This window comes from Canis lupus, chromosome 32 (assembly GCF_003254725.2).
Source record: "Canis lupus dingo isolate Sandy chromosome 32, ASM325472v2, whole genome shotgun sequence".
In the NCBI taxonomy this organism is placed as follows: Eukaryota; Metazoa; Chordata; class Mammalia; order Carnivora; family Canidae; genus Canis; species Canis lupus.
The window spans coordinates 24,240,013-24,263,216 of NC_064274.1; the positions used below are offsets into that span (position 1 = coordinate 24,240,013).

Genomic DNA, 23,204 nt, shown 5'->3' on the forward strand with positions numbered 1-23,204 from the left:
TTGACACTTTAAAACGGACCAAGGGCATACAAGGACATAAAAAAACAAACACCAAAAACCTCACCAAAGTTAGACATTTCTTTGCCATAGTGTGTTCTTTGAAGAAAATTTTCTTTTTGGATCACCATCCTCTGAACTTCTCCTGAAAACTTCCTGAACACCTGGTAAGTGTGAGAATCCAGGCCTTTTCTCACTTAGAAATATGCTTCTTTCCACTTAAAAGCTTAAGCAGACTCAAAGGATAAGAGAGTCAAGAAATCTAAAAGGCAACCAAAAGGTATAGCTTATGCCACTGAGTGTTCTGGTCTGGAGGTATATGACTAAACGTTAAGGAGTTTGACCATTCCTTTTGTGGGACCCAGCCTCCAGGTCATCTTGAGAAAGATCTTTGCTTTGATCATTACAGCACACAGGCTCTTTTTGACAGTTGACTGTTAGAAGTAAATCATGAGGGACGCCTGGGTGGCTCAGTGGTTGAGTGTCTGCCTGTGGCTCAGGGCGTGATCCCAGTCCAGGGATCTAGTCCCGCATCGGGCTCCCTAAGAGGAGTCTGCTTCTTCCTCTGCCTATGCCTCTCTCTCATGAATAAATAAAATCTTAAAAAAAAAAAAAAAAAAAAAAAGTAAATTATGAAAAGGCCGAGGGCAGCCCAGGTGGCGCAGCGGTCGCCTGCAGCCCAGGGTGTGATCCTGGAGACCTGGGATCGAGTCCCACATCGGGCTCCTTGCATGGAGCCTGCTTCTCCCTCTGCCTGTGTCTCTTCCTCTCTCTCTAGGTCTCTCGTGAATAAATAAATAAAATCTTAAAAAAAAAAAAGGAAAGAAAAAAAGAAAGAAAAGGCTGAGACACTGGCCTAGAAGTCTAAACAGACTGCTAAATATTTGCTTCTTGCTTCCCTTGCTACATCTTACTCATTTCAAAGTGAAATGACTAATCATAGGCTGTGAAGAACAGGAAACCAAGGTATCAAACACAAAAGCATACAGAAATGATAGGGAAGTATAAAAAAATAGTCTCTACCTTTTATTTTATTTTTAAAATATTTTATTTACTTATCCATGAGAAACAGAGAGAGAGGCAGAAACACAGGCAGAGGGAGAAGCAGGCTCCCTGTAAGGAGCCAGACGTGGGACTCGATCCCGATCCCGGGTCTCCAGGATCACGCCCTGGGCTGAAGGCAGGTGCCAAACCGCTGAGCCACCCAGGCTGCCCAGTCTCTACCTTTTAAAGAACTTATAAAATTGGAAATACAAGAACTATTTACAAACAATGAAGCTACACAACAGCCATGTTAGATCAGTGTTCAGGAAGATTTAATGCTTCTAAGTAATAACCATTTAAGCAATCTGCTTAACATTCTTCCAATGATAGCCACTACTTACATATTAAAGAACCAAAGTCAGTATTTATGAAAACAAAGATGATTACTGTGGTAACGCCAAGTTCATGGGTTCCACCCTTGGGTATAATAATCACCATGTTCACAATAATTTGTTATCCCATACTCCACCATTCATCTTGCACATTATCACACAAAGGTTCCAATGATAGCAGTAGCATAGACAAAATTCCTATCATCACTTTTGGGAAAACTTAGAAGTTCAGGCCATTACTGAAAAGTAATTTCTTGTATTTTTATTAAAGAGTCAACCTCTTTAAAAATTTTTTGACTTAAAGACAAAATATGCATAAATAACTACTATGGGGAAAAGCACTATAAGGACAGCCCTTGACTTGCCTCTAAGACCTATACTGAGCACAAGAAAATACTACGTTGGGGGCTGGATGAGATGAGGCCATGAGGTGGGAGGCAAGAAGAGTGCCTTTACAAGAAAATTTGAGGTAAGAATCACCCTCAAGGAGCCTTTACAACCTAGCAAAATATAAAGGTACATATTCAGATCAATGATAGGACAAAATGCAGCACAATTGCCTAATTAGGCAGATAAAAACTATTTTAATTGTTCTTATAAAGATCAGGTTTACTATAAAGTAAAAAACTTCAGGCAGCCCGGGTGGCTCAGCAGTTTAGCGCCGCCTTCAGCCCACGACCCTGGAGACCCGGGCTCCAGTCCCACATCACATCGGGCTCCCTGAGAGGAGCCTGCTTCTCCCTCTGCCTATGTCTCTGCCTCTCTTTCTCTCCCTGTGTCTCTCATGAATTTATAAAATCTTTACAATAAAGTAAAAAAATTTCACTAAATTTAATGTTGTGAAATTTCTATATACCATGTGTAAACACAAATGGTAAAGGAGAAAACAGCAAACATTTCAGAGATGTATGCTCCCCTAAGTTATTTCAGAAGGAAGCGTGGCAAAAATACTTGGGGATCTGAACAATTTCATAAAACTGTAGACATGAATTAGAAGGAATAGTCACTTTAAAATCATTTTAGTTTGGAATTTGTAATTTCTGAGAAATCCTGGAAGTTTCTTTTACCTTAAGGATTAACAGGTAGGTAGGTGCTACAAACCATGTCTCACTGTATCACTGACAATATATTAATTTCCTATTTAGTTCTAATTACAGGTGAGACAGTGTGCTTGCTCATTAGACAAGATATAAAAAATGGGTCGAACGAATAATACAATTTTTTCTTTAGATCACCACTTAAGTCACTTAGAATTATTCAAGCTCTCCTTCCATAGGCAAAAACAGCCAAATTCAGGTTCTCAGCTTTGATATGTAAAAGGATACAAGGTATTTCATAAATGGAAAAAATAGGGACGCCTGGGTGGCTCAGCAGTTGAGCGTCTGTCTGCCTGCCTTTGGCCCAGGGCATGATCCTGGAGTCCCAGGATCGAGTCCTGAATCAGGCTTCCTGGATGGAGTCTGCCTGTCTCTCACGAATAAGTAAATAAAATCTTAAAATAAATAAAACAAAATTAACAGAGTCCAGTGGTTGAAAACATCCAATTATACATTAGCTTTGAAATGATAACAAGACTAGGATGAATGTGAACCAGTACTCCATCCTAAAAATGAACAAGTAACCAAGTAGTGATTCATAACTGAAACCGACAAGGCCAAATATGACAAATCCAGCTGTGCAAAGTTCAAAGTCTGAATGATACAAGATTATGTTGGAAGTATTGTTGGAGATAAAAATCAGATGTTTAAGGGAAAGTATAAAATACTTCATCAATTTTTCCCTTCCCCAAATAACAAGGCAGAGGGTAGTTTTGAAAATCTTATCTACCAAGATTAACTTGGCTAATAAAATATTCACTAAATTCATCTGTTCTTAATTACACTGTTCAATTTTTAAATAAGATCATTGCTATTGGTAGCAAAATCAAATCATGAACACAAAATTTTCCAAGCAGAGGTTGAAAATCATTTTGTTAATTTCAAAATACTTTGTTTTGACAATGAGAATTAAGTTAGAAAAACTACCCTAAGATGATAAAATACAGGTAAAATATTTAAACTGTCTTTAATAATAATGGGTAAACCTAATACGTGAAAAAAGATTCCCCTTAATTCTTTTTTATTTTTTTTTTAAGATTTTATTTATTCATTCATGAGAGAGAGAGAGAGAGAGAGAGAGAGACAAAGACACAGGCAGAGGGAGAGGGAGAAGCAGGTTCCACGCAGGGCGCTTGATGTGGGACTTGATCCCGGGTCTCCAGGATTAGGCCCTGGGCCAAAGGCAGGCACTAAACCACTGAGCCACCCAGGGATTCCCCTCCCCCCCCTTAATTCTTTTAAATGGGTGTTTCTGACAAACACCTAGTCCTGTATTTATACACTTGTTTCTTCCACTCAAAGCAGAGATTCTCGTGGGTAATAAGGCTTCCTCATTTTTTATCTCCTGGGACTAGACTACTGTGCCAAACAGAGTAAAACCTCCATGTAAGTATTGATTAAAAGATTATCCCTAGGTCTGTGGATCTTAACCAGAGGGAGGCCTCAGAATCACCTAGGGGACACTTCAAAATTACGCCTATTCCCAGAGAAAATGATTCCATAAATCTGGCTAAGATCCCACATACAATAGTCTTTAAGAAAGTGCTTAATAGGGGATCCCTGGGTGGCTCAGCGGTTTGGCGCCTGCCTCTGGCCCAGGGCGCGATCCTGGAGTCCCGGGATCGAGTCCCGAGTCGGGCTCCCGGCATGGAGCCTGCTTCTCCCTCCTCCTGTGTCTCTGCCTCTCTCTTTCTCTCTGTGTCTATCATAAATAAAAATAAATAAATCTTTAAAGAAACTGCTTAATATTCTGATATATAAATGCAGCTCTTGTCAAAATTCACAAACCATAACATATACTACAGAAAGCAAAAGCCAAAGGCTTCAGATTTTTTTTTTTAATTTTTATTTATTTATTTATGATAGTCACAGAGAGAGAGAGAGAGAGAGAGAGAGAGGCAGAGACACAGGCAGAGGGAGAAGCAGGCTCCATGCACCGGGAGCCCGATGTGGGATTCGATCCCGGGTCTCCAGGATCGCGCCCTGGGCCAAAGGCAGGTGCTAAACTGCTGCGCCACCCAGGGATCCCAGGTTTCAGATTTTAATCTGAAAACTTTTATGTCAGTAGTAGGAACCTAATCAAGTGTCTTCCTTACAGGATAGGGATCATTAGGGCAGCCCCAGTGGCTCAGCGGTTTAGCACCTGCCTCTCTGGTTCAGGGCGTGATCATGGAGACCCAGGATCACGTCCCACGTTGGGCGCCCTGCGTGGAGCCTGCTTCTCCCTCTGCCTGTGTCTCTGCCCCTCTGTCTCTCTCATGAACGAATGAATAAATAAATAAATAAACCCATAAAAAAAAGGGGGGGGGTGGATCATTATAGTCAAAAGGATTTGAAAAATCTGTAAGAATCAAACTGTATTTTGGACTAACAGGAAGCACTGAATCCATGAATTAAACAACCTACAACCTAGAGACAGAAGTAGTTGTTTTCTCCCCTAGCGCTAATAAGAGTATTCAACTTTATATTTGCAGGAATAATGAAAACTAGACTACTACAGATGAGAAGGAGGATGAAAGCAACGTCCAAGTTAGTCACTCTTAATAAAACTAAACTCCAAGGTCACCATCATCAGCATCCGTGAGTCACACAACAATCCCACAAAATTAGCTGGCTACCGAAGCACCTTAAGGATCTTAAAGAAACACCTGCAAAACCATGTTATCCAGCCTATAGGCTCTTTGGGGAAAAAGTGTATTTTAAGATACATCTAGCAATTAGTCGGCACATGGTGGTTCCCACAGTCCTTGAAAAGAGACCAATCAAAAAGAAACTCACTCTTGTTTTCGAAACTTAGGTTAGTGGACCACTTAGTTCACATTTAGCCATAACCTGAGAATAAGATTGAAGTTGAATCCCAGTTATTTAAATGTGAAATGGGAGAGGAGAGTAACAGGTAGCAAGACCAAACTGACATTCATTCATTCATTCATCTGATAAAAAGAGAAACTCAAATGGTCTGAAATAGCAGTATAGCATAGAGTTTAAAAGCTTAAATTTTTGAGGTAGACTATCTGATATGCATCTCAGTCACTCACTGGCTGTGTGACTACACAAGGAACTTAACCTCTCTTTGCCTGTTTCCTCATGCATAAAATGGAATGGTAAAGAGCATCTATCGCAGAGAACTGTTGTGAGGATTAGAGAAGTGGATTCTTACAAAGGGCTTAGGAATAGTGCTTGGTACATAGTAAATGCTAAGTCTTCACTATTATCAGCAGCACAATAATGCTAAAGAAAACTCTTTTAAATACCAAAAACCTAAAGTTTGATATAACAGTTAAGACACAATGTAGAGCCAGACTATCCAGGTTCTAATCCCAATTCTCCCATGGTATGACCCTGGGCGGTTTTTGTTTGACCTTTCTGTGCCTCAGGTTTCTAATCTTGAAATGAGGATAATAATTTAATTGTACCCACTTCCTTGAGTTGTTGTAATATTTAAGGAGTTAATTCAGATGTTTCAAATAGTTCTGACGCACTGCAAACAAAACATTGCTCATCTAGGCTCAGCTCACTTATTTTATGTAAAGTTCTGAAAATTTCCCCAAAATACAAGCACTCTATGTTATTTTGTTTAATGGAAGTAGTAAAATTGTGGTCCTCAAACACCACTAATCAACTTGGGAGTTCCCTTTTTTTGATTCTAGTTGTTTAATTAAATAGTCCTGTAAAACCAAACTACAGCTTATGAAATAAATAATACAGCAAAAAACCCAAGTAAGATTATTTGATAGGGCTGCTTGGTCTAAGAAATACTCAAAATATCGTAACGTAAGCATTAGGAAAAAAAAAAATCCAAAGGCTTGATCTAAGGAACTACTACTAATGGCTAAAAATTTCCCATTGATAAGCATTTCAAGAAAGTATCAACAAGGAATACAGATCTCTTAATAGTTTGAATTTAGGGGCTGTAGACAGTAAATTCAAAACAAACAGATACATGACAGAAGAAATACCATACTAACATCAATGCCTACTTGACCTCATTTCTAGAACAGAGGTTCCCCCCAAAAGAGCGATCTTCTTTATCCACTCACTAAAATTGTTTGGATCTTGCATTTTTTGTTTTTTGACGTTTCATCATGTGATTCTGACATTAACAGCTAAATACCAAGCCACATGCCTTTCAAAAACCTTCTATAGGCTGAATCAACAGTCCCACATAACACAGTTTCTTCCAATTTGGAAAGTATTACGTCCAGTTTCTGTATTACGCATACCTTCAAAATATTTACAGCGAAAGACAGACCGGTATTAATGAAAAGTACTAAACTAAGAAAGTTCTTTAGCAAGTTTTTGAAGATTAAAAATAGTAGTATTAATAATCTGAATTGCCTTGTGCCAGGGGCCTGTTCAAAGCCACACATTGACCTCTTTAATCCTAGAATTAAAAAGAAATAAAATCTAGGTACCTAAATTTGTTTAGCTCGCTGTTGCATCCCTACTGTCTAGAACATACTAGGCACTCAACTATTGTTCGTAGATAACAAGTATCCGCTTTATAGAGGCATACAAATAACTTGCCCATTCCCAGAACTCTAACTGGATAATTTCTGCTCCAAAGTTCACATTCTTAACTATTATATTGCCTCTCTAAAGCTTTTAAATCATTAAGTAGTGTCACAGCAGCTGGGTATCACCTGTAAAAGAAAAAAAATCAATGAGACCTTCCTTTAAAGTGTTGTTCCACATGCATAAAAAGCTATGGATTTGGAATTACTCCACATCTCAGTAACCTGAACTAATTCGCATAGATAAAAGGTTTTGATCTGTACTGAATATTCTATTCTTTGTATTAACTATGCTGTAAAATACGACCATGCTTCTCCAATGTGTTGCTGGCCTTAGAATGGGTCAAGAAATGCTTAATCCTTTTTACTTTAAATCTTAACTCCTAAAAGTTTTTTCCTCTCCAAAACAAACATTTAAGTGTATATTTTACATAAACGCACAATGACAATGCAATGATGGACTAAATCAAAATTCAAGATTTCAGTCTCTTTCATTACACGAAAATCTGAACCATCATCTTTCAGAATACCAGTTTGCTCAAATAAACTCAAAGTCACACATAATTAAAATTAGGCAGCATCAGGTCTACTTAGTACAAGCCAAGTCCCTGCCATGCCTCCCATATAGAACTCCTTTAAAAAAAAGTAACCCATGAAAACCGAAGTTTCTAACCCACAGCCCCCTCGGTCTCCCTAGTTTTTTAGTAAGGCTGAATTTATTCCATGACATTTTTTTCAAGTTAGCTGTAAATACTCCACCCTCCTCGATTGTGCAAGAACCAAATACACCACACATACACAAGTTACAAAAAAGGGAAATGCAGTTTGAGAGTTTGAACATCGAGTCTTCAGCAGGACGTCTCAAGAGCTGTGTACAATCTGATGTAAAAGTTAACATTTAACAAAGAATATTATTTCATATAATGACGAAAGGAGATGCCGGAAAAAGCCTGAACCAGTTAAAGCAGCCGCCATCTTAAAATGCGGGATAGAAGTTAGAGCAAGAAAATGAGACTAAACCACCGGAGGTGAAGGTTCCGCTCACCCGGCGCCCCCCCCAGGCTCGAAAAAACGTATTTCTTTCAACTTCTATCTATCAATAGTTTCTATCAAACCACGTTTCAAGTAGCCAATCATCTCCGAAAGTGTTATAAAATCAGCCGAGACAAAGATAGGTACACCAAACCTTCCCTTACTGCCATCACACCCGTACCGCCCACCCCCCCACCCCCCAGTCAAAAGAAGGGAGCTTCCAGAAGCCTTTTACACCAGTTCGCAGCGTCCCTCTTATAAATTCGAGTGAGAAGTCTCAACTACAAAACATAGGAAGTGGTAACATCGTGTCAGCCCATCTCTTCCCAGCCCCACTTATTCTTGTGTAACCTGCTCAGAGTCGATGAAGTTTAACTAGGTTCAGTCACTACTCTTCAGCCGCCAAGAGACTTCTACACCGACCCCCAATTAGGTTCAGGACCCGCCAGATTTCTATCACCTCCCCTAGGAGTTTCCTACGACTCTTCCCCCTAGAAAACCCGAAAACCTTGATCTTACAGCCAAAGTTCTCAAGCACCGAGACTAGGGAGCGCCATGACATCTGCGGGAGCGTCTCTGGGCAATTCTGACCCTCAAACAAGACTAAAAAACTCTTTTTAGCAGCAAAACCCAAGCGCCTAAAATCACTCTCCCCCACCCCTCATTTGGGCCGACTCCAACTGAAACATACTCAAGATAAACAGCTCATTCGCCACAAGTGTTCTGTTCTCTAGCTTTAAGCCTCCTTTCTTTCCCATCCCCCCCCCCCACAGAAGTGACCCAAGGAAAGACGTTTTCCTAATTATACTTCCTCCCCACCCCCACGCTTTCCTCCGAGACCGAGCCTTCCTTTCCTCCCACGACCCCCTTCCCTTCAGCCCCGTGGGTTACCTTATTAATCCGTTTCAGCGCCATAGTCTGTGCTTTTCGTCTGGCTCCTCACTCTCTCGGTGTGTGCTCAAAGGTCCGGCCAAAACTCTTGATTACCCGGGCGGCAGGGAAGGATTGTCTCTCTTCGTCTCACACCGGCTCTGCCAGACACAGGCGCCTTTTGCAAAAACGGAGCAGATCAGCACTCGCACAGGCCCCGGAGAGACCCTGATGAATCCAGGTCCCTTAAAACGGTCGCGATCCGGGGTGGGTGGGGTGGCGTGGCAAAGCCACCAACAGCCTCTATGCCGTGCTTCGGCCCGGAGAGGCGGCGAGGGTGACGGGAAGAGCGGAGGGGGCGGCTACAAGTTTGACTTCCCGGCCTCTCGAAAGAGACCCGGGTGGGAGAGGAAGAGGCGTAGGAGAAAGGGGTGGGTGCGGGGCAGGGTCCGGAGCCCAGCAGAGGAGGAGCCGGGGCCTAGTCGGCGCTGCGCCGGCGTCACTAGGGCGAAGAAAGGCTAGGGGGGAGGGGGAAGACTGGAGGCTCCGGACTGACGCCGGGGTTCTTTCGGTTTCTGCTCAAAGGTGCGGCCCGGAAGGAGAAGGAAATAATAAAGAGACTTGCTGTAGGTTGCCGTCCCCGCAGCCAGAGCTATTCTGTCGGCCCTGACGCCACCGTACACTCCGCCTTCCAGCGCGCTCCCGCACGCGCCCGCCCCGCCACCGCCACCACGCGCCCGAGCTGCCCCTGAGGCTCCGGCTCGGGCGCGAGGACGCGCCCATTCCCCCACCCCCTTGGGCAGGCGAGGCCCCGGCTTCCCCAGCCTTCCCACCCTACCCCACCCAACAGGCTGGTCACTCCAGCCACCCGAGGCCCGGATCTCCCCTCTTACCCGGCCGGCCAGGGGGCCGGCCTCCCTTCCCTTCCCCTAGCCGTCCACACCCACGCGTACAGAGGGGCCGGGGCCTCCCTCAAGCTGCGGCCTCGGCCTCCTCCCCGCGCGGCAGCTGGTGCCTCCCCGGCCCTACGGGGCTCACGCGCACGACACAGCCACAAGATGTCCGCTCTGACGGAACTACTGCCAGCTGCCACGCTCCGCCCCTCCCCCCTCCTCCTGCCTCTTCACCGCCGCGTATCAGTCCGCCAACGCCGCCGTCGCGAGCACAGGACGAAGCGAAGGGGGACGGGGGGACGGTTTACTTCCTACGTCCGGGACCGAGTTGATCTGTGCTACCCCCTCTTCCTTCTTTTCGGAACAGCACCTTCTTACTAAACAGATCGGAGGTTGGACTGGGAGGGCGGGGGCCGGAGGCGGGTCATGGGCTGGGGGGGGGGGAGGGTGGACGAGCGGCGGAAACCCTCAGACTCAGAGAAGCATCGAGAACCGGAAGGAGACCATGGGAGGAAGGTAATGGAAGCGGCAGCTGCGCGGTCGAGACCCACGCCCCTCCCAGCAGCGTCCCCCAGTTTCCTCACTTGGTATTGAGGCGGCGGATCTCGCGAGAACCTCGTGGCTGGCTAACCGGAGCGATAGCCCTGCAATGACTTAAGGGCAGTTGCGTGAGCTCTTCCTGTTGGGGGCCCGCCCCCCGAATCTACAAGTTCTCGCGAGATGCAATAGGCACCGGCTGGAGTTGGGGCGGGCCGTCGTCGGGAAGCACCGCCCCTGGATGCTTCTGCTGGTGGGAGGGAGGGGAACTGGAATTCCCCGGACGGGTTGGAGCGCGCGCCGGCGCGTCCGTCCCTCACGCGCCCAATCAGGAATGTGCGGCGGGAGGTGCCACGGGCTAATCACCGGGTACCTTTAGTCCAGGTTGATCCGGGCCTTCCGAGATTTCGGTGGAGCAGGTGAGCAATATATACGCACTCGCCTGCCCGTGCGGGCTCGTTAACCAGGGGGAGGAGGCAACACTCGTTGTAAATAGAACCGAGCGGACCGCTGATGAGCGCTCTCACGTGCCGAGGCACAGCGCGTTTCTGACCTAGAGGGTCCGTACTGAGGAAAGGGGGCCTCCTAGAGCCCCTCCCAGTCGCAGTCGTCTAGGCATCAGATTCAACTATGGATTAACGTGGAGGGTAGGGAAATAGGGGCAGGCTATTTGCCTGTCACCATCCGCCGGGATTGAGGTACGGGAAGAGACTTAACACCTCCTTCTTCCTCTTGCCGTGTTTCAACTTCTAGGTCCACAGAGTTGCAAAACTCAAAAGATCAGAGTTTTGGGTCAGAAAAACGTATTACTTAACTGAAACATCCGGGGGCGGGCAGAAAGGGAAGAGCAGAATTGGCCTGTTTAATCTGCCGGGTGTAAAATAATGGAGAAGGTGGTTTGGCTCTCTAGGGTATATCCTTCAGGCAAAGGGGTGGTACGACAGTAATTTTTAAAAGGATTAAAGGTAAGCGCTGACCTGCTTAAAGTTTTCGAACATTTCCTGACTTAACGAAGTGGATATTTTAAAGAATCAAAGAGGAAAATTAACTTGTTTTTAAAATATAGTTTAAAAAAAAAGAAAAGCAGCAATTTCTGGTTACAATAAAGTATTACCTAATAAAAGCTAAAGTAGGTCTGTGATGAATGGGCTAATGTATACCGCTTACGTGGTCAGGAGGAGTGTCACTCGAGCAATTGGTGAAACCCTGCTCAAGCTAGTATCTCTGTGAATCAGCTAAGGATTTTGTTCAGAATGTAGATTTTGATGTAGTAGGCCTTGGTGGAGCATGAGGTTTCACAGTTTTAACAAACTCCCAGGTGGTACAGATGATTCTGGTCAGAGTACAGCCCCGTGAATAGCAGAGTACTAAAGTGCTCATCACATAGCCTGTTTCCCTTCTCCCAGAATAATAATCTTTGTTCTCTGATTTAACCGGTCTACTTGAGTAGAAACACAGAATTAGGCAGTTGGGGTGGAGGGTGAAATCCAGGTTTGAGTTCTTGCTCTATTCTCGTTGGTGTGATACTGTGTGGTTGCTTACCATCTTAGTTTCTTCCCACACTGAACTATACATAATAATAGCAGCCTTTTTTTTTTTACAGGTTTGTGGTATAGTTCAGGTGTCATAATGTATGTGAAAGGGCACTGTAGACTATAATATTGATAAACATAAGTTCTTAATCTAACCAGTCAGACATTAACTGGCCAGAATGTGAAACAAACATGTAAGAGTAATCATAAATATAGGTAATGTTTATGCAACACTTGTCATGTGTCAGGTACTGTGCTTATTAACCTTTTACAAATAAAGAACTTGATGCTTCGGGAGATGAAGTTACTGTCCCAGGATTACACAGTTAATAAATGGCAGAAGTAGAGTTTGAACCCAGGCAGTTAACTTCAGGGTATTTAATGAGTGGAATTTAATACTGCCTTTTAATTTAGAAAGTAGAGGGACACCTAGGTGGCTCAGCAGTTGAGCACCTGTCTTCTGCCCTGGGCGTGATCCTGGAGTCCCAGGATTGAGTCCCGTATCGGACTCCCTGCATGGAGCCTGCTTCTCTTGCCTCTCTCTCTCTGTGTGTCTCACGAATAAAAAAAAAAAAAGAGATTTTTTAATCTTAAAAAAAAAGTTTGTTTAAAAAAATAATTTAGAAAGTAGGGGAGTAAGATGCTTTATATTTCTACTTTCAGTGTCCTCTGAATCTAATTTTGACTTATTTCTCCCTCTGTTTTGTTCTTTCAGAAGCCAAGGTTACAAGAGATAGGAAACATCCCCCAAAGGGAACTCACAATATCCAGGAGGTCCATAAAGAAAAGTCTCAGATAAGCAATTTGTATTCCCCTAATCTAAACAAACTTCAGTATGAAAGTGTAATGGAACATGTTAATGCTCTTAATTAACAAAGCATAACAGACTGGCACAAATTTGAGGTCAGAGTTCTTCACTTTTTTGTGCCACAGACCACGTTGGCAGTCTGGTAAAGCCATGGACTCTTCTAAGAGTAATGTTTTTAAATGTATAAAGTAAAATTCATAGCAACAACTATGTTGTGATGTAAAGTATCTTACTTCTCTTGGTGATACAGATGTAGGTATTGTTGCTTACTTTTAAAATTGAAGGAAATAGTAAATTTCGGTTAGAGATTAGTAAAAATAAAGATGTATTTTTTCCCCATCCAAATTCACATACTCCCTAGTTCTGTCCATGAACTTTATGATAAAAAATTTTCGGTAAGGTCTTAGTGGACTTATTCCTGTTGGTAAACCTTGAAGGGATTGTGAAATTTTAACATATGGTTATAATTTATATTCATAACAGTAGTGATTCATTAAAAAAGGTTTAATTACTACCAGTATACTTATTAAGAATACATGAAAGTACATAATAGGTCTAGGAAATAGTTTATCCCATCCGTTGATTTTTTTTTTTTTTTTTTTTTAAACTGTACCTATAAACATACCCTATAGAAAACTTCCCTATCCAGATGATTCATTCCCCAAGCATTCTGGTAACTTAGTTTTTACTATATCATTCTTATTTATTACACACCTTTACAAATAAGATGTGGTGGAAGGGGGTGCCTGGGTGGCTCAGTCAGTTAACAGTCTGCCTTCAGTGAGCCCTGCATTAAGCCTTGAGCCTCTCATCAGGCTGCCTGCTGTTCCTCCTGCTTGTTGTCTCTCTCTGTCAAATAAATAAAATCTTAAAAAAAAAAAAAAAAAAACTGTGGTGGGGATGCCTGGGTGGTTCAGCGGTTGAGCATCTGCCTTTGGCCCAGGGTGTGATCCTAGAGTCCCGGGATCGAGTCCCATATCGGGCTCCCTCCATGGAGCCTGCTTCTCTCTCTGCCCCTCTCTCTCTCTCTCTCTCTCTCTCTCTCATGAATAAATAAAATCTTTTAAAAAAAGAATTCCTTAAAAAAAAAATGTGGAAGAGCTCCAAAATGAAATAGCCAAAGGTGAAATTAAATACTGTGTAAATTACTTAATAAGTGTTAACAATTATTATTTGAAGTACTGTGTGTGGGGTCTTTTAATTCATTGTCTTATCAAATCCCTGTTATATAGATGAAACACTCAAGGTCACCAAATTATTAAATAGTAGAGTCAGGATTTAAAACCTAGGCAGAAAAAAATAAAATAAAATAAAATAAATAAAACCTAGGCAGTTTGGCCTCAAAGCTCACACTCAACCAGTAAATTGTTGAATTATTTTTTAGTACTTAGACTATTGAGCGATATTAGTTTACCTAATAGTGAAACAAGTACGTATTTGCTGCCTCAATTATTTATGCATTTCTTAATATTCCAAGTAAAATTCCATCCAGCGACTGAAAGGAATTTTTTTAAATTCTTCCTTTGCAGCAATATTGTTTATAGTATCCAGTGCCACCTTTAGCTAAGTGAGCAACCATTTCGGGCAGGAAAATTGTTTTGCAGTGATTTTTATTGCAATAGAGTTTTGCTTAGAAGATCAAGAAATCCACTTAGCCTTTCCCTGCCTTACAAACATGCTTTCTCATCTGGTATTAAACCTTTATTTTATAATGGTGCCACTATATTTTTACGTTGGCCACTGTCAAGATTGTATAGAAGAAATGATGACATACAAATAAATCCTGATATATGAAAGTCTAGATTATATATGCTGAGAAACAAATGATTGTGTAATCTCAAATTTTTATTTCGCACCAAAGTGAATTTATTGATTAGACTTTGCTTTTTATAATTATACCAGCAAACTTAACAATTTTACCCAATTTTGTTAGAGTTGAACTTAAATGAACATGGCCTAGAAACATTTTGATGCTTTAGGGCAGCCTAGTTCACATATCTAGTGTTAGCACTCACCTTACAGTTGCAAATAAGGTTAAAACCGACATTCTTTTGACTATTTGAATTACAGTGGTTGAAACATCTATATCTGATAAAAGACATGTTTTTATATTGGGTCTACAAAGGCCTAAAAAAGTTTTTTTTTTTTATTTTTTTTTATTTTTTTAAAGATTTATTTATTTTTTCATGAGAGAGAGAGAGAGGCAGAGACACAGGCAGAGGGAGAAGCAGGCTCCATGCAAAGAGCCCGACGCGGGACTCTACCCCTGGTCTCCAGGATCAGGCCCTGGGCTGAAGGCGGCGCTTAAACCGCTGGGCCACCCGGGCCGCCCAAAAGTTTTTATATATGAAAGAAACACATTCAAAAATTAATACAGGCACAAAAATTTTGAAAAGAGCTTTAAAAAATTCCTAGTGAATATTACACTGAAGTCTCAAAAACTTTCTAATCGTAGTAGATCTTGCGTGAATTGATGTAAAACAAAAAAAAAATATATAAAGGATCAAGAAAATCAGTATAAAGGGGCAATAGATAATAATTAAGGAGGGATGCCTGGATGGCTCAGTGGTTGACCATCTGCTTTTGGCTCAGGGCATGATCCCTGAGTCCCGGAATCCAGTCCCGCATCAGGCTCCCCAGGGAGCCGGCTTCTCCCTCTGCCTAGGTCTTTGCTTCTGCCTCTGTGTGTCTTTCATGAATAAATAAAATCTTAAAAATTAAAAAAAAAAAACTAATGAAAATGTATAAAAGTCCTATTATGTGAATGTATCAGCAAAGCCACATTATTGTAAAAACTTGAGTCCTGATTAATTAAAATGTACTTGTGAATTAATATTAACATAGATTGATGCATATACTTATGTAATTTTGTCATGGGGTTTTATAACTTGCTAAGGATACTGGCTCTAACACAGTGTATGCCATTTTATTATTTTATAAATTGTAAATGCTGTGGTCTAGACTTTATGTTCAGAATGTATGATTATATATGCTGCTTGGAATACGTAATTTGAAGCCCAAGTCAACCAAATGTTTATTTCATATTGTTTGCATAAGAATCAAATTATCCCTTCTCTCTACCTTACCAGTTCAGAATCTCCTTTTATGGTCAGGACAAGTTAATGTGGTTTAGGGAACTATACTTTATTTTATGCTAATAACATCATTTTGACCTTAAATTTAAGATGGTTTTTGGTACATAATGAGCCATGCACCAGTGTTTTAGCTAAAAACAAATTTGAGCATTTCCACATAAAAATTTATATATGTGAATATTATTTATAATAGCTAAAAAGGTGGAAGAACTAAATGTCCATCAGCTGATAAATGGATAAATAAAATGTGGCATATCCATATGATGGAATAGTTAATAAGAAAGGACAAAATACTGATACATTTCTTGAAGCTTGAGAATATTCTGCTAAGTGAAAAAATAAAGATACAAAGGCCACATGCTTTATTCCATTAATAGGAAATGGCTAGAATAGGCAAATCCATAGTAACAGAAAGGAGATTACCGGCTGCCAGGGACTAGGGGGCAGGGGGAATGGGAAGTGATTGCTAAATGAGTATGGGGTCTTCTGGGGGGAGATGATGAAATGTGCTAAAATTAGATAACAGTGATGGTTGCACAGCTCTACAGATAAACTAAAATCCTCTGAATTATACACTTTGAAAGAATTTTATGTGAATTATCTGAGTTAAAAAAGTTAAATAGAACCAAATGTGAAATCAACCTGGAAGCTTATTTACTAAATATTTTCAATATCTCAACATTCTCAGATTACTGATGATAAATAAGCTATAGCATCCTTCTAAATGTGAAAAATTTACAGCTGGCAAGAGGTTTTTCCTTCAATACAAACAATATAATTCAGGTTAGATTTTAATATAATAAGGCTTTGCTGTTAATTAGTGTTTAATTTGGGAGTATTTTCACCAATTTTATTTAATAAAAGATAGTGATTAAAAATTAATTTTAAGGAGCTTATAATTATGGCCAGAAATAGATACATCCAATTACAAAAAGTCTAAATAGATAAAAACTTTTCTTTAAAATTAAAAATGAAATTAAATTAGGTTGAAAATCATGGATAAGGGCAGCCCGGGTGGCTCAGTGGTTTGGCACCACCTTTACCCCAGGGCGTGGTCCTGGGGACCCGGGATTGAGTCCCATGTTGGGCTCCCTGCATGGAGCCTGCTTCTCCCTCTGCCTGTGTCTGCCTCTCTCTCTCTCTCTCTCTCTCTCTCTCTCTCTTTCTCTCTCATGAATAAATAAATGAAATCTTTAAAAATAATAATAACAAAAAGAAAATCATGGATAAATCACCTAGGTAAGGATTTTGAAGATTGGTATCAAATGAGAAAACTGAAACAATGTAGTAACAAATTTGATGTTCTAAAAGAAATAATCCATGGATTGGGGGAGTATACTTCCTAACAAGTGGTAGAGCACTCTTGTCAGGGGATTTGGGGAAGGGGCCAGTTTTACAGAGCATTAGAAGCAGTAAGATGGTAGCAGCATGGTTGGCTAGGAGGTTGGGGATTTCCTTACAAGGTTAATACGTCCTGTTTTTTAGGGTAAGGTAAGCTAGCTAAAGCTGAGTTGAGGAATTCTGATTGGTGTATGCTGGGTTTTCTGGACAGGTGTTTTCCATAAGCTCTGGCTGATTTATGTTTAGATTTGTGACATGGGCCAGGCCCCTAAGGTGGCCTCCATTTTGTGGATCCCAATATGCAAATCAACAACATCAGGACTTAATTGAAAAATAAGTATTTAGAATTAATATTACTTACCAACAAAAATATAATCCATGTTGCTTCAGTAAAATATAAAAAAAAAAAAAAAACAAAAGAAACATACTGTTATTTAGACCAGAAATGGATCCTTGTTTTGCCAATACTGGATTTATTTAAATATATCTATGCAAGAATCCTTTAGTAAGTTAATAAATTGTTAAAGAATTGTAAGAAGTGGGGCACCTGGGTGGCTCCGCAGTTGAGTGTTTGCCTTTGGCTCCGGGCGTGATCCTGGAGTTCCGGGATCAAGTCCCACATCAGGCTTCCTGCATAGAGACTGCTTCTCCCTCTGCCTATGTCTCTCTGCCTCTCTCTCTTTCTCTGTCTCTCATGAATAAATAAATAAAATCTTAAAAAAAAAAAAAAGGGAATTGTAAGGTGTGATGGGAATGATTGTAATGGGTTCTGAAGGATCTGATCTATTTAGTATGTAAGTGACTTCATGGAGCCACTATGACACTTTACAGTTTTGTTTTGTTTTGTTTTGTTTTAAGATTTATTAGGGTGTGGGCATTAGCATGTGGGGGAAGAGGGAGAGGGTGTTTTGTTTTTTTTTTTTTTTTTAAGATTTTATTTTTTCATGAGAGACACAGGCAGAGGGAGCCCAGTGTGGGATTCAAACCCAGGACGCTGGGATCATTACCCACGCCAAAGGCAGACACTCAACCACTGAGCCACCTAGGTGCCTGGGAGAGAGAGTCTTAAGCAGACTCCATGCTGAATGCAAAGCCCCACGTGCAGGGCTCAATCTCAGGACCCTGAGATCATGACATGAGTAGAAGTCAAGAGTTGGTTGCCTAAATGACGTATCAGATAAAGGGCTAGTTTCCAAGATCTAAAGAACTTATTAAACTCAACAGCAAAGAAACAAACAATCCAATCATGAAATGGGCAAAAGACATGAACAGAAATCTCACAGAGGAAGACATAGACATGGTCAACAAGCACATGAGAAAATGCTCTGCATCACTTGCCATCAGGGAAATACAAATCAAAACCACAATGAGATACCACCTCACACCAGTGAGAAAGGGGAAAATTAACAAGGCAGGAAACCACAAATGTTGGAGAGGATGCTGAGAAAAGGGAACCCTCTTGCACTGTTGGTGGGAATGTGAACTGGTGCAGCCACTCTGGAAAATTGTGTGGAGGTTCCTCAAAGAGTTAAAAATAGATCTGCCCTACGACCCAGCAATTGCACTGCTGTGGATTTACCCCAAAGATACAGATGCAATGAAATGCCGGGACCCCTGCACCCCGATGTTTCTAGCAGCAATGTCCACAATAGCCAAACTGTGGAAGGAGCCTCGGTGTCCATCGAAAGATGAGTGGATAAAGAAGATGTGGTTTATGTATACAATGGAATATTCCTCAGCCATCAGAAATGACAAATACCCACCATTTGTTTCAACGTGGATGGAACTGGAGGGTATTATGCTGAGTGAAGTAAGTCAATCGGAGAAGGACAAACATTATATGGTCTCATTCATTTGGGGAATATAAGTAATAGTGAAAGGGAATAAAGGGGAAAGGAGAAAAAAATAAGTGGGAAATATCAGAAAGGGAGACAGAACATGGAAGACTCCTAACTCTGGGAAACGAACTAGGTGGTGGAAGGGGAGGAGGGCGGGGGGTGTGGGTGACTGGGTGGCGGGCACTGAGGGGGGGCTCTTGACGGGATGAGCACTGGGTGTTATTCTGTATGTTGGCAAACTGAACACCAATAAAAAATAAGTTTATTATTAAAAAAAAAGTTGGTTGCCTAATACTGCCAGTTTTTTTTTTTTTTTCTGCCAGTTTTTAATACACGCTATTTGGTACCTGTTGATTTTTTCATTGCACCAAAGCAGTAGTTTTAACACAGGCACTAAAAGAATGAAATTTACTAAGAAACAATTCACTATATCTAAAAAAGTTTTAAAGAATTTGGCTTATTTAGTGTTATAGAAGTGTGACAGTTTCAGAGATATCCCATCATCAAAGCATATTAAAATCTCAAAAGTAATAATGAGATTAGGCTTTACAGTATATATATATATACTTGGTAAGAGAACAGTATGATACAGCTTCTCTGTCTTATAAAAAGACCCATACAAAAACGGAGAATCTTGGGTGCTACAATCTTGAAATTCAACTGTCCAAGAGTACTTTCAACAAAAACCACTGAGATTTAAGATAGAATTAGATGTTCACAGATTTTTGTGAATTTAGCTTTTCCTTGTTTTCCTTTTTATTCTGCAGTAATGAAAAGACAGATTACCCTGGAGCATTTTAGAGATAAGACTAAATGCCTACTGGCTTGGATTGGGCTATAATTAGGGAAAAAAGGTAAAGGACATTGAAGAGGTGTGCAGAAGTGGGAAGAAAAATGTCAAAGGCAAAACTATTCTTAAGGAAACAAGGAAAAAGGATATATATTTTTCCTTCCTCCTCTTTGCTCAAGCACTGTAAGAATTACCCTCAGGCATAGAATTTAGGCTACCATTATTATGGTGGTTCAGTTTTACACAACTTGATTGCCTTTTCTGTACTTGCTAACTTGAAATGTAGTCAATCTAACATTGTTCACATATGATAGTGCATTCTTCCATCCCAAAAGCCTCCTTATTTGTGGCTTTTAAAAACATCCATTTAGGGGCAGCCCAAGTGGCTCAGCAGTTTAGCCGCACCCCCCCTCCCCATGTCTCTCATGAATAAATAAATAAATGAAATAAAAATAACATCCGTTTATAGTATAGGGCTGTTTTTTTTTTTTTTTTTTTTAAGATTTTACTTATTTATTCATGAGAGAGGCAGAGACACAGGCAGAAGCAGGCTCCTGCATGCAGGGGGCCCAACGTGGGACTGGATCCCCGGTCTCCAGGATCAGGCCCTGGGCTGAAGGCAGCACTAAACCGCTGAGCCACGCAGGCTGCCCAGTATAGGACTGTTTTTCATGCCACTTGAGGCAAAACCAAGAGACTCACAGTTTGTCAGTCAGCAATATTTGGGTCTAACTAGGCCAAGTGGAAGTTTCTCCTTAAGTGAAGGTTTAGGCTGAAGAATGTTAATGTAATAGAGACCTGTTGATATTACTCCCATCTTCCCTGTTGATTTGAAAAGAAAAATACGGGATCCCTGGGTGGCTCAGCAGTTTAGCGCCTGCCATTGGCTCAGGGCGTGATCCTAGAGTCCCAGGATCAAGTCCTGCATCAGGCTCCCTGCCTGGAGCCTGCTTCTCCCTCTGTGTCTCTGCCTCTCTGTGTGACTCTCATGAATAAATAAATAAAATATTAAAAAAATACATACCAGGGGATCCCTGGGTGGCTCAGCGGTTTAGCGCCTGCCTTTGGCCCAGGGCGCGCGATCCTGAGTCCCGAGATCGAGTCCCACATCGGGCTCCCTGAATGGGGCCTGCTTCTCCTTCTGCCTGTGTCTCTGCCTCTCTCTCTGTGTATCTGTCATGAATAAAAAGTAAAACCTTTAAAAAAATACATATCAAATGCGTATTATATGCAAGGCATTGAGCTAGATGTTGAATATGCACAGGTGAAAGATCCAGCTGCCACCTTTCAGAAAGTCTTTTAATTGGGGGATACTTTTAAGGATCTGTCACCATAATGTGATGACATAAATGCATGCATAGAGTAATATTAATGTACTTAATTTAGCTGGGGGTGCTCAGGATAAGTTTCTATGTGGAAGAGAGTTGTCTTTAAAGAAATGAAAAAAGGCATAACTGGGGGGTAAAAAAGGAGAAAACCTAGGCAGAGGGAACAATGTAAGGTCTCAGCAAACTTGACCTGGTAAGTTTTGGAAACTACAAGTTTGGCAAGTACTTTGGCTGCAATCGGGGTAGGGGAGGGCAAAGGAGGAAATGAATGAGAAAAGACAAAGCAGTTGAAGACCAGGCTGGATATATTTAGGGCCTAACATGACAGGGTACTAAGTTCAGATATTATTCTGAAGGGTATGGGGTGGGAAAATTAAATTTTAACATTAAGTATTGATCAGATTTTAATCACAAAAAGATAAATATGAAAGCAATGTGGAAGATGTAACTGAAATGTGTGTTGGGGTGGAAACTAGAGGCAGAGACCACTTGGGATGCTATTGAAATAATCTAGATGAAATGTGATCGTGAGAAAAACCTAAAATAGTTGCAGTACTTGCACTAAAGACCCATAGTACATTTAGTGTATTTACTAGGTAGAGTTTATATTTAAAACATTTTTGAGACTCTTCCAGTTATTTTTATTGGAATGTTATAATAAAATCATATATAAAAATCATAATAATCTATACCATTGTAATAAAAATAGGTTAAGACATAATACTTGGTATGAACTCTTTATGCTCTTAACTCTTAAAGAATCTTGTAAATAAAGTTTATAAAATGTAGAAAAGTATAAACTAATAAAAATATGTGCCACTTTTTTTAATGTTTTGCATATTGCCTCCTGAAACATAAATAAATAAATACAGAACTAATTGCCACTATTTAGGTTCTCTAAATTTGGCATGTCTGTACTAACTGTTCTGTTCCATATATGCTAACCAGTTTTCTCTACTAGATCTTTAAGAGACCTCTGTTCATTCTTTTACTGATGTCATTTGGCTTTCCCATGGCCAGAAGTGTTTATTATCTATTCCTGTTCTCATTTGCCTAAGACAGAGTACTGCTACACAATACTAACAATACAGGCTCTGGTATCACATGGTAGTATTTAGTTATAAATGGCAATTGCAGTGATTTGAACTATGACTATATTATTATTATTATAGATTAATTAAATAAATCACAATATGGGGGAAAATCTGGGAAAGAATTCATGGATTCTAGTTTGAGAAATGCTGATGTAGAGATTATTAAAAAATCCTTTTGTCACATACCTAAAGTCAAATTTGTTGAGTCTGACTTTGTGACTCTGAGTCAAGAAGTGCTAGGCAGGTAGGACAGATAAATAAGTTGATTCTAAAGTGAAAGTTAAGTTGGGTGGGGGGGAGGGCTTAGGTGCACTTTAAGGTTCATTCCTGTTCAGGAACCAAGAATATAACATCTCATAGGAAAGTAATTCTGTCTCCAGATCAATCCACAAAGGGCTATTCTCTAAATCCAACCTCTCTATGTTTCATGTTCCTGTGAGAAAATACCCCTTAAGAGTTTCCAGTCGATATAGCAGGAATGATCTCTGCCCATCAGAATGAGGCATCCTACCTTTCTGTTTTGTTAGTGAGAAATTCTCCTACCTTCAAATAACAAGAATTCATTACTTCCTGTAACTTAGGGCAAGAACTCAAGCAGAGCAGGTATAATTGGACAGAGGGTAAAATCATATTTAATGGTGAGATGAAAGCTTTAGAAAGTTGGAAATTGGTGGCCAATCTGTATATTTAACTTTAAGTGTCACTGTATGGTTTAGATTGGCTCTGGGACCCACCCCCATCTTTTCTTTTTTAGTGCCAGATTAGTTCACCCACATTCCTCTCCTGTACCATTAACAGTTGCTCCCTAACAGAAACCAATAAGCTTTCTTTTCTATCCCACTAATTAGAGAAGCATACAATCTCACAGAATTAAAAAAAATAATAAAGTAGAATTATTTATTTCCTTATACTTTTGTTCCTAAAGCACATATGTATCCTGTTAAGTTTTCATAAAGGTTTTATTTCTGGTTATAGGATGTTAGTATTTAGATAATATTATAAGCAAGAGAGTAGTTGTAGTGATATAAAGAATGCTTCATTTGATCCTGGTTTCCTTCCTAT

General features: G+C 40.7%; 1 protein-coding gene and 2 long non-coding RNA genes across 15 annotated transcripts in view; 1 reads left to right on the top strand and 2 right to left on the bottom strand.

The window, feature by feature from the left end:
• Positions 1 to 10,504, bottom strand: part of UBE2D3 (ubiquitin conjugating enzyme E2 D3) — a 30,943-nt gene extending 20,439 nt beyond the window's left edge. The window contains exons 1-2 of one of the 13 annotated variants that reach the window (XM_025423022.3): positions 10,364 to 10,504; positions 8,908 to 9,064 (exon numbers count right to left, since the gene is read on the bottom strand). In XM_025423022.3, the coding sequence (XP_025278807.1) occupies positions 8,908 to 8,931 (24 nt within the window). In that variant the 5' untranslated portion in view covers positions 8,932 to 9,064; positions 10,364 to 10,504. Of the gene's footprint in view, positions 1 to 8,907; positions 9,065 to 9,779; positions 10,339 to 10,363 lie in introns of those variants that run through there. The other 12 variants (XM_035709645.2, XM_025423048.3, XM_025423033.3 and 9 more) reach the window with 12 other exon arrangements.
• Positions 1,022 to 8,884, bottom strand: LOC118353100 (uncharacterized). The gene is made up of 2 exons (XR_004811332.2): positions 7,783 to 8,884; positions 1,022 to 7,113 (listed from the first exon to the last, which is right to left on the bottom strand). It is a non-coding gene; the product is annotated as an uncharacterized LOC118353100 (long non-coding RNA).
• Positions 10,505 to 10,518: 14 nt separating the features above from the next.
• Positions 10,519 to 17,822, top strand: LOC118353099 (uncharacterized). Its single transcript, XR_004811331.2, has 2 exons — positions 10,519 to 10,735; positions 12,564 to 17,822. It is a non-coding gene; the product is annotated as an uncharacterized LOC118353099 (long non-coding RNA).
• The last annotated feature ends 5,382 nt before the right edge of the window (positions 17,823 to 23,204 follow it).